Genomic DNA, 11,594 nt, shown 5'->3' with positions numbered 1-11,594 from the left:
ATCGGAGGATGCCCGGGCTGCAGTTGTATATGGTCATGGCAGGGGCATTCCTGGGAGTCCAGCAGAGTGACGCCGAGCTTTTTAAACCCCTGCTCCACTCCTCCTCCACCCTCAGTCCCGACTCTCTCCAGGCCGCCACGCCGCCGCCTGCGCGTCTTTACCCGGACACAGGAGCGAGTCTGTCCGGAGGAAAAAAAACGCATCAACTTCTTTTCTCTTCGTTTTCTTTCTTCTTCTGTTACTCTCCTCCTTCACATTTGGTTCCCGCAGGAGCCCGCACTGGATTAACGGACTCTGGATCCGCTGTGTGACCGGAGCGCATGCGTTCCGTCTGTGCGCAAACTTTGCTGAAGTGTGTCACTCCCAGCAGGCTTGGCACTGCGCCTGCCGCTCCTCTCTCTCTCTCTCTCTCCTCTTTTTTCTGCCTTTTCCTCTCTTCCCACTCTGCTTTGTGCTATAAAAGGGGGGCACCATGATGAGCAACAGCAGCTACTTGGAGCCGCCGCAGTTCTACCAGAGCACCGCGGACATCGGCGAGGAGGAGGAGGAGATGCCGGCCACCGAGAAGGACCTGGCCGAGGACGCTCCGTGGAAGAAGATCCAGCAGAACACCTTCACCAGGTGGTGCAACGAGCACCTCAAGTGCATGAACAAGCGGATCAACGACCTGCAGAAGGACCTGAGCGACGGGCTGAAGCTGATCGGGCTGCTGGAGGTGCTGAGCCAGAAGAAGATGTACAGGAAGTATCACTCCAGACCGAACTTCAGACAGATGAAGCTGGAGAATGTTTCCGTCGCTCTGGAGTTCCTGGAGAGGGAACACATCAGACTGGTTTCCATCGGTGAGTCGCGCAAAATACGCACGTGCCCAGTTTGGAGAGTTTTTACGCAAAACACAAGTTACTGAACAAACGAGTGAATGTTAGAGGGCGCGTGAGCTGAGAGTGATGAAGATGATGAAGGTTTTACTGTTCTCATGAGCTCACAAGACACCACGAGTGAAGCTGAACCAGAAACATAAACATATAAAATGAAACAATTATTGCGATTTTTAAACCATCTGTACTCCAGAATGTGTCGGCAAAGATTTCCTGGCAGACAAAAGTTTCACATTATCATAAAATAGAGAAATGCACAAAGGCATCTTTAAAATATGAACATTATAAAGAGCACCTTTAGGCAAAAGAAAAGCAGTAAGTAGAGTGTAAGTAGCCAAGTGATTAAAACTGGAAATGGAACATGGAGCAATGTTGAAGATGTGGAACAGAATCTGGTTATGATGTTTGTTCAGGAGAGACATGTTTAATAATAATAATAATAATAAAACTTTATTTATAGAGCACTTATCAAAACAAAGTACAAAGTGCTTCACAACAAGAAAAATAAAATAACACAGTGAATGACGAAATATAAAGAAATAAAACACATGAAATACAGAAAAGCAATAAAATAAACAGTTCAGGTAAAATCAGGATCTGCTTTCAGATAAAAATGTGTTTTGAGACGAGACTTAAACGAAGACTCTGACTCAGACAGCCTGATGTCTTCGGGCAGGTTGTTCCAGAGCCTCGGGGCCCTGATGGCAAAAGCTCTGTCCCCCTTAGTTTCCATCCTGGACTCAGGAACAGACAGGAGACCCCTGCCCGAAGATCTCAGACTACGTGAAGGTTCATGAGGGATTACAAGGTCTAAAATATAATCTGGGGCCATGAAGAGCCTTAAAAGTAATCAACAAGATCTTAAAATCAGTCCTAAAACCAACAGGGAGCCGATGTAAAGAGGCTGAACCAGGTGTGATGTGGTCGTACTTCTTGGTCCTGGTTTACAGCCGAGCAGCTGAGTTTTGTACAGTCTGCAGTCTGTCAGAGTTTTCTGATTAAGACAAGTGAACAGGCTGTTACAGTAATCGAGGCGTGAGGAGATAAAAGCATGCACAACAGTTTCTGCATCACTAAGATTTAAAATAGATCGTATTTTTGCAATATTTCTGAGGTGATAGAAACATGATTGGACAAGCTCAGTGATATATTGCTCAAAACATAAATTGCTATCAAACAGGACACCAAGATTTCGTGCAACAGGCTTGATATGTTGTGACAGGTTACCAGTAGATGGCAGTATTTGTTTAGTGATGTGTTGGGGCCCAATAACAAGGATTTCAGTTTTATTTGAGTTGAGCTGAAGAAAATTTATCGACATCCAGTGTTTTATGTCAGACAGGCAGTCCTGCAGAGAACTCAGCGTACTGAGATCAGTGGGCTTGATAGGGAGGTACAACTGTGTGTCATCCGCATAACAATGAAAAGAAATCCCATGTCTGCGGATTACATCACCCAAAGGAAGCGTGTACAAGGAGAACAGTATTGGTCCCAGAATTGAACCTTGAGGTACACCGTACTTGATATGGGAAAAGGATGACATGAAGTTATTAATGCTAACACAGAATTTCCTATTGGACAGATAAGATGAGAACCAGTCTAGTGCAGAGCCAGATATGCCCACCCAGTGCATCAGTCTATCTAAAAGAATGCCATGATCATTTGTGTCAAAGGCAGCACTTAAGTCCAGCAGCACAAGAACTGAACACACGCCTGCGTCTGCATTCATTAAAAGGTCATTAGTGACTTTGAGGAGGGCTGTCTCAGTGCTGTGGTGCTGACGAAAGCCGGACTGGAACTTTTCAAAGGTATTATTGTTTTCCACAGCAGCAAGAAGCTGCTTAGATACAAGTTTTTTGATAACCTTGGAAATAAAAGGCAATTTGGATATTGGGCGGTAGTTATCCAGGAGGGTGGGATCAAGCCCAGGTTTTTTTAGGACTGGCTGGACACAAGCTGTTTTAAAGAAATCAGGGATGCAGCCAGTAGACAGCGAGCTGTTAAAAATAATTTGTAAAAGGGGCGCAATACAATCCATAACTTCCAATAAAAACCTAGTTGGGATTTTGTCCAGAAGGCCGGAGGACACTCTCATAAGAGACATGATGTCTGCGAGTTCGGGCAGAGTAACAGCAGAAAAATTGAGAAAAAGAATCCCTGAGCGGGTGATCCACATCTAAAAAGGCAGGATTGGGGATGATATCAGATCTTATTAACTCCACCTTTCCAGCAAAGTGCAAAAGAAACTTTTCACAATCAGCATCACAATCAGCAGAGGCACAAGGAGAGGCTGGGTTAACTAACTGATCCACAGTCTTAAATAGGAATCTGGGGTTGTGCTGATGGGCAGAGATAAGTGCAGAGAAATGGCATGTTCTTGCATCCTTCACCATCCTATTATAAAGGCGTAATAACTCTTTCATGGCCACAAAGTGGACCTGGAGACGTGATTTCTTCCATCTGCATTCTGCTCTTCTGCAATTCTTTTTACAGCTTCGAATACTGTCATTTAACCATGGCTGTTTTCTAGTCTTTGAGTTTTGTCTATTTTTAAGAGGAGCTATGAGATCTAAGGTTGAAGAACACTGGTAGTTAAAATAATCAACCAAATCGTTGGTGTTGGAGGAATCGGGAAACACACTGCCCGGAGGATTGAACTGTGTACAGAATTTTGAGGCACTGTGCTCATTAAGGACGCATGTGTACTTAGAACGGGATAAGACAGTTGTAGTGCTGTAGTGTTGTTGTGTTGTAGTGCTGTAGTGTTGTTGTACTGTAGTGCTGTTGTGTTGTAGTGTTGTGCTGTTGTGTTGTAGTGCTGTAGTGTTGTAGTGCTGTTGTGTTGTAGTGTTTTGTTGTGCTGTAGTGCTGTAGTGTTGTAGTGCTGTGCTGTAGTGTTGTAGTGCTGTAGTGCTGTTGTGTTGTTGTGCTGTAGTGTTGTGCTGTAGTGCTGTAGTGTTGTTGTGTTGTAGTGTTTTGCTGTAGTGTTGTAGTATGTAGTGTTGTTGTAGTGCTGTTGTGCTGTAGTGTTGTAGTGCTGTAGTGTTGTAGTGCTGTAGTGTTGTTGTGCTGTAGTGTTGTGCTGTAGTGTTGTAGTGTTGTAGTGCTGTTGTGCTGTAGTGTTGTAGTGCTGTAGTGCTGTAGTGTTGTAGTGTTGTAGTGCTGTAGTGTTGTAGTGCTGTAGTGTTGTAGTGCTGTTGTGCTGTAGTGCTGTTGTGCTGTTGTGCTGTAGTGTTGTAGTGCTGTAGTGTTGTAGTGCTGTAGTGTTGTGTTGTAGTGTTGTAGTGCTGTAGTGTTGTGTTGTAGTGTTGTAGTGCTGTAGTGTTGTGCTGTAGTGTTGTAGTGCTGTAGTGTTGTAGTGCTGTAGTGCTGTAGTGTTGTAGTGCTGTAGTGCTGTTGTGCTGTAGTGTTGTAGTGCTGTAGTGCTGTAGTGTTGTGCTGTAGTGCTGTAGTGCTGTTGTGCTGTAGTGTTGTAGTGCTGTAGTGTTGTGCTGTAGTGTTGTAGTGTTGTAGTGCTGTAGTGTTGTGCTGTAGTGCTGTAGTGTTGTAGTGCTGTAGTGTTGTGCTGTAGTGCTGTAGTGCTGTAGTGTTGTAGTGCTGTAGTGCTGTAGTGTTGTGCTGTAGTGCTGTAGTGTTGTAGTGCTGTGCTGTAGTGTTGTAGTGCTGTAGTGTTGTAGTGCTGTTGTGTTGTAGTGTTGTAGTGCTGTAGTATGTAGTGCTGTAGTGTTGTGCTGTAGTGTTGTAGTGCTGTAGTGCTGTAGTGTTGTGCTGTAGTGTTGTGCTGTAGTGTTGTAGTGCTGTAGTGTTGTGCTGTAGTGTTGTAGTGCTGTAGTGCTGTAGTGTTGTAGTGCTGTAGTGCTGTAGTGTTGCAGTGCTGTAGTGCTGTAGTGTTGTGTTGTAGTGCTGTAGTGCTGTAGTGTTGTAGTGCTGTAGTGTTGTAGTGCTGTAGTGCTGTTGTGTTGTAGTGTTGTAGTGCTGTAGTATGTAGTGCTGTAGTGTTGTGCTGTAGTGCTGTAGTGTTGTGCTGTAGTGTTGTAGTGTTGTGTTGTAGTGCTGTAGTGCTGTAGTGTTGTAGTGCTGTAGTGTTGTAGTGCTGTAGTGCTGTTGTGTTGTAGTGTTGTAGTGCTGTAGTATGTAGTGTTGTGCTGTAGTGCTGTAGTGTTGTGCTGTAGTGTTGTAGTGCTGTAGTGTTGTAGTGCTGTAGTGCTGTAGTGTTGCAGTGCTGTAGTGCTGTAGTGTTGTAGTGCTGTAGTGTTGTGCTGTAGTGTTGTAGCGCTGTAGTGTTGCAGTGCTGTAGTGCTGTAGTGTTGTAGTGCTGTAGTGTTGTGCTGTAGTGTTGTAGTGCTGTAGTGCTGTAGTGTTGCAGTGCTGTAGTGCTGTAGTGTTGTAGTGCTGTAGTGTTGTAGTGCTGTAGTGCTGTAGTGTTGCAGTGCTGTAGTGCTGTAGTGTTGTAGTGCTGTAGTGTTGTAGCGCTGTAGTGTTGCAGTGCTGTAGTGTTGCAGTGCTGTAGTGCTGTAGTGTTGTAGTGCTGTAGTGTTGTGCTGTAGTGTTGTAGCGCTGTAGTGTTGCAGTGCTGTAGTGCTGTAGTGTTGCAGTGCTGTAGTGTTGTAGTGCTGTAGTGTTGTGCTGTAGTGTTGTAGTAGTGTTGTGCTGTAGTGTTGTAGTGCTGTAGTGTTGTAGTGCTGTAGTGCTGTAGTGTTGCAGTGCTGTAGTGCTGTAGTGTTGTAGTGCTGTAGTGTTGTGCTGTAGTGTTGTAGCGCTGTAGTGTTGCAGTGCTGTAGTGCTGTAGTGTTGTAGTGCTGTAGTGTTGTGCTGTAGTGTTGTAGTGCTGTAGTGCTGTAGTGCTGTAGTGTTGTAGTGCTGTAGTGTTGTGCTGTAGTGTTGTAGTGCTGTAGTGTTGTAGTGCTGTAGTGTTGTAGTGCTGTAGTGCTGTAGTGTTGCAGTGCTGTAGTGTTGCAGTGCTGTAGTGTTGCAGTGCTGTAGTGTTGCAGTGCTGTAGTGTTGTAGTGCTGTAGTGTTGTAGTGTTGTGGAGTCCTTTAGGTAAATTGTCGTATCGGCACTGGTGTTAAACAATGTGACAGCAGATCTAATGTACATTTACAGTCACCTGTCAGCCAATCAGAAAGGTTCTGTCTAACTTCTAATACATGATCATTTATTTAATGTTAACACATTTTTAGTCTTTAAAAGTAAGAAGCAGTCAGACTGGTCCTCACAGGGCTGGAAGAAGAGAGTGTGTGAAGCAGGAAGCGTTTTAGGAAACAGGAAGTGTTTGTTGGCTACGGCTGGAAGTTTGAACTCTGCAGAGAAACTGAACTCCAGTTTCCTCTGATCTGGTTTCACCTCCACTGACTCCAACCAGACTGGGTTTATATCACAAACCAGTCAGAGACAGACTGGTTTCACACTGGGAATGTTTGACTGTTTGTGGTGTGTTGGTGTGAACAGGTTTGTGATCGTAGTGGCTGAAAATGTCGAGTTTTAAAACATCGTCAGTGAGCTGAGAGGAAAGTTTAGAGTTTGATGTTTCTCTACAAAATCAGGCGTGTATCTTTAAATAAAAACACATTTCAGCTTCTGCTTTGTATCATTTTAATTATTATTTGTTTAAACTTTTTTTACTTTTAGCACCAAAAGTAGTTCTAGTTTACTACAGTTTGTTTTGGCAAACTGAGAACACAGTTTTCACTTTTTCTAATTTGTGTCTGACATTTTATTTTCAGTTTGCGCGTAAAAAGCTGAGCAGGAACAGCAGGAATTAAAAAAGTGCAAATATCCAGCAGAAACAGACTTGATGACGTACATGAAGCATGTGACTTCATTCATGTTTTCTTTTGACAAATTGTCTAAATTTGGATGGAGACTTGACTATTGTGACATTTACATGATCAATCAATCAAAAAAACAATAGATCAGTTTGTACAATAATGAAAATAGTTCAAGTAATAATAAGTTAATAATAATTCAAGTTCCCATTTTGTGTTATTTTGCAACAAATCGGATAAATTTTACTCTCAAATATCGATAATATTACCCTTAGACTTCAGTTCATCGGTCTGCAGGATCGGATCTGTGGTGTAAACTGGATCTGAGCTGCTGGTTCATTCACATGTGACTCTCCCGCTGTGGGAGGGTCGGGGGTCTGTGAGGCCTGGAGGGGGGGTGGGGGGTGGGGTGTGTATGAGTACGAGGTGATTGATGGCAGGACAGCTGAGCTCTGCTGTCCCTCCACCGACAGCTGCTGAAAATAGACCTGAGAGACACAGAGAGGAAACCATGAACTGAGATCCACTTCAGTCCAGATCCTCTTTGATACAAACACAAACTGAACCTCCGTAGAAACCAGAGTTCACCTCAGACCAACAAACCTGCTCAGCAGTGATCTGAGCTCCGCTCCAGAACGATACCAAGACAATATAAACACATTTAATCTTTTGCATAAATCCGGTGATGCGGGCGCTTTAACTTCCTGGAAAACGGCTCATCTTCAGTGGTGATGTCATACTGCACTCGTGGGCAGGGCTGTCCAATCACAGAGCAGATCACACTGATGAGGAAATTCGTTTTCTGATTCCGGATCAGTTTAGGATTAATTCAGTTACCATGGCAACATTCACTCCTCTGACTGGCTTCTTCTCCATGGCAGCAGCAGCTGAGGCTCATGGGTAGTGAAGTTTTTAGAGACAGAAAAAAAGCTGAAAGGCAGCTCCTCACGCTGAGCGGCGCTGTGTTTCACACTGTGACCTGTCACTACATCACACGATGAAACCGGTTCATTGGACCTTTAAAGTCACAGTGTGACATCAGCACGCAGTGTTTACGTTATAATAGTGACCGAATCACCATGACGTCGTCCTGTCACAGATTAAACAGTCACTTCTGGGTAGACAGTTGATTTAAATTCACAGATATGTAAAATTGCTAAATGTGTTTGCTTCTGTTGTCACGTTCAGCCGTAACTGTAACGTTGAAACATATTTCAACATATTTAGCTCCGACCCAGCTGACGTTTCTGCTGCGATTATTTCGTGTACTGTGTTGCTTTGCTAGCGTTTGATAAACCAAATGTACCCGACAGCAACGTCTCACGCCGGTCGGGCTAGTTTTGTTGTTATTAATGAGATATGAAAGCATAAAACATGCATTTTAGATGAATGAGACGTATACAAACGCTCAGCATGTTAGATGTATGTACATGACGTGAACAAACATTGATTGGTTCTATAAAACAGGGACTCTGTGTTTCATGTTGTTCCTGCAGATTTTCATTCATAAAAGCAACATCTCAGATCTGTCAGACTGAAAATAAGACTCACATTGAGATTGTTGGGCTGATCTCAGGTCTGATTCGTGCATCATGACTGATTGGATCCAGTTGGACCGAGTCTGGTCCAGTCTGGTCCAGTTGGTGGACAGGCAGGACAGTTGCTGCCATTTTTATTCAAATTGTTTTTCAAAGACTTGACTCTGGACCTGAAGCAGGACGTTAACTTCACGTTAGAAATAATAAAAATCGGCGTCGTCGTGTTTTGTAAAAATAGGCGACACTGAGCTTTGGCTTCCACCTGCAGCTGGAAACTCTTCATGCTGCGTTGACTTGTTTTTTTTTGTGTTTCTTTCTTTTATCCCAATTGGTCTGCGTAATAATTCACTTTCTTCGTATTTTTCCACACAAACTGCAGCATGAACCTGCAAGACGAACAGTTTTTGCTGGATGTCTGTTTGATGCGTCACACGAGATGTTCTTGTGATTTCCTGCTGACGCGACTGTAACTGTGTCGTTCAGCCGCTTTCTGACTTTCAGGTAAAATTAAAGCTCGGGTCGGTAACGCTGGAGAAACTGGCGCGAGACAGCGGAGTTTGAAAGGGCAGGTAGACGGCAGCCAATCATTTCATTCGGCTTATTACAGGCCTGCGACAGCAACAGATACTGGATTATTTATCAGAGCATTTGATTTATTGATTGCTGTCGGGATGCAAAGAGAATTTCAACGAATATAACAAAAAATGCTTCTAAAATGCGTCGCCTGCCCAGCTTCAGGTTGAGTGAAGTGCAGTGAATGTATGTAAATATGTGCCTCGTTTCTCGAAAAACAGGACCCAGATGTTCAGAAAACAAGACTAATACCTGCAGCTCAGGATAAGTGTCGCATGTCTGCAGGTCTGCTGAAATGTGTGTCAGTCTGAACAGAAACTGGATCTCTGCTGTCAGACTCTCTGTGTCTGTAATGGTTTCCATGTGTTGCAGCAGTCAGCAGACAGGAATGTCCCCCCCCCCCCATACACACTCATACTGATGCACTACACACACTCTGTTTTACAGCCATGTGTCCGTTTGGCGCTGTGTTTGTATTAAAGGCTCACTTCACCTCAGTCACAAAAGAAAAAATAACATTTTTATCCAAAAACAAATTATTGGTGCACATTTGAACTTATCGGTGTCAGACTGTGATCCGGCGGTGGAAGAAGTGTTCGCATCATTTACTTAAGTTAAAGTACAAAAGTGTTATCAGCAAAATGTTTGTCAGTCAGTGCTTATTGATGCATTAACGTGTAAACATCACTTTCATGTTACAGCTGGTTGCAGCTTATTTTACATACTTTTGGGTATTTATATCTAAATTACAGCATCATGTCTTATAAACTGATCACGTGTTCTGTTGAAAGTAACTGAAGCGGTCAGATAAATGTAGTAAAATGTAAAGTAGCATGAGACGGAAATACTCAAAGTACAAGAGCCCAATAATTGTACTGACCTGCAGTAGGTTTGGCTAACTGATGTCATAAAGACCGTTTGGCTCTTTGCTGTTAAATTCAGCTCCTGTATCGTTGGTTGCCATGGTTACACAGCGAGCCAGCTCAGTCGACTCGGACAGCAGCGACAAACAGTCCTGTGTTCGCTTCAGTGTAATCCACTGATGATGGCGTCTGTTTCCATGGTTACAGTGCTGAATGATAGTTTGCACAGGGCACCAAAACATTCAGGACTCCCGCTGTGTCCGAAAGCACTGGAGACACTTTTCATTGGGACGGTTTCTTTGGCAAAAAGTAGTTCTGGGCTGTTATGTGTTCGTACACGCTCCTGCTCTGCAGAGGACGAACCCTTTGAAACGACTCTGGTCTCATGTTTAGCTCCACTGCCGCTGAGTCTGTTTCAGCATCAGTTCGAGTCATAATTCAGGAGTTTTTGATGCCATTTAACGTATTTACTTTCAGAATAATCTCTTTATAGCAGTTTTCATTGTTAGTGGTGAAAGCATGAACATTTTTTGAATATGTTTGTGATTTATATAAACAATGGTTTGATATTTGACGCAGTATATTTATTCTTTTTAATGACCCTAGAGTCTGTTTAACCTTTTGGCACTTGTTACTTACATGAATCAAGTGTTTGATATTTTATATTAATGATAATAGATTAATTAATAGATTTTATTGTATCTTTTGTGACCTGTTGATCGACTCCTTTGAATTATACTTTTGTTCATTGTAACGAGGATTTCTTTCCTTCCCGTGGATATTTACCTGAGGAAGTCCTGTAGTTGGTCGAAATGTTGCTAATTAAATTAAAGGCAGCTCCAGGTTAATCTTTGGATTGCAGTAGTGGTGGAGTCCGCCATTCCTGCGAGGGATTCAACCACAGGTGTCACCAAATCAACCAGGACTGAAATCTGCTGGATTATAACTTTAATCTGCTGATTTGACCTGAAAATGTCAGAAAATGGTTTAGATCCAGAACTAAAGTTTACATATTGAAATGTTTTGTTGCTCCAAATTAATTGCTTAATTGATCAGTCTATAAAATGTCTTAAGAGTCCAAGGTGATGTCTTCAAATGTCTTGTTTTGTCCAAACAACAGTCCAGACCCCAAAGAGATTCAGTTGACGTCATAAAACACTAAGAAACGAGTAAATATTCACATTTTAGAAACTGAAACCAGAGAATTTGGGGCTTTTTTGCTTTAAATTTATTTATTAATCTTCTGCTGATCGACAAATCAGTCGACTTTCGACTCTGTCCAGACTGTGGATGTGTCCTGACAGTAAGAGTTCAGGACCAGCAGCAGGACCGTGTGCCTGGAAAAACCACTAAATTACCACCAAAACCAATTAACACCATCAGAACTAAAAACCCGACAGTCTGGAGAACATCAGGAACCAGAAGGAACAAATGGGGAGTTTTACCTTCAGTCCTCTGGTCTGTTATTTTTAACTGAAAGCAATTAGTTAGTTTCTCCACGTCTGAAGAGCATCTGTATAAATGCAGTCAGCAGTCAGCAGGAGGGTTTCCAGATCAGCTCAGACAGATGATGAGCTCATGTTTCCTGCAGCAGAAACCATGTGGCTCTGAGGATTGAACTCTGATTAACTGTCTTCTGTTTGTTCTTATTAGACAGAATGATCTCAATCAGGAAAAAGTTTGCTATGTGACGCAGCTTTGAACCAACAAAACACAGAAAAATCTCCTAAAACATTCAAGCAAACACCTGCTTGTAGGTATTAAAGCTGTTGCTAATTAACAAGGAGTTTCTGCTGCCTGTAAGTTTCAGAGGGTTTGGTGACACTTTATTAAATCATCTTCTGTTAGAGTCTGCAGACGTCGTCTTCCTAAAGAACTGCATCATCTGCGTACGTGTGGATCATTCAGCTGCATTGATCCTGAGTGGACTATCCTGCTGTGATAAAGTCAGTTGACCTGCTAACAGTTCAGGTCAA

The 11,594-nt window shown here is 43.0% G+C and overlaps 1 protein-coding gene across 13 annotated transcripts in view; it reads left to right on the top strand.

Moving 5' to 3' along the window:
• LOC122871354 (filamin-C-like) overlaps window positions 1–11,594 on the top strand; it is a 69,580-nt gene continuing 57,986 nt past the window's right edge. For 10 of the 13 annotated variants that reach the window (XM_044186375.1, XM_044186378.1, XM_044186383.1 and 7 more), the window contains exon 1: window positions 2–842. In XM_044186375.1, the coding sequence (XP_044042310.1) occupies window positions 473–842 (370 nt within the window). In that variant the 5' untranslated portion in view covers window positions 2–472. Of the gene's footprint in view, window positions 843–11,594 lie in introns of all 13 variants that reach the window. The other 3 variants (XM_044186380.1, XM_044186377.1, XM_044186379.1) reach the window with 2 other exon arrangements.

The sequence above is a fragment of the Siniperca chuatsi genome, linkage group LG23 (genome assembly GCF_020085105.1).
Source record: "Siniperca chuatsi isolate FFG_IHB_CAS linkage group LG23, ASM2008510v1, whole genome shotgun sequence".
Classification (NCBI taxonomy): Eukaryota; Metazoa; Chordata; class Actinopteri; order Centrarchiformes; family Sinipercidae; genus Siniperca; species Siniperca chuatsi.
The sequence above is the reverse complement of the archived record's forward strand: the minus strand, read 5'-3'. Positions and strand labels throughout refer to the sequence as shown.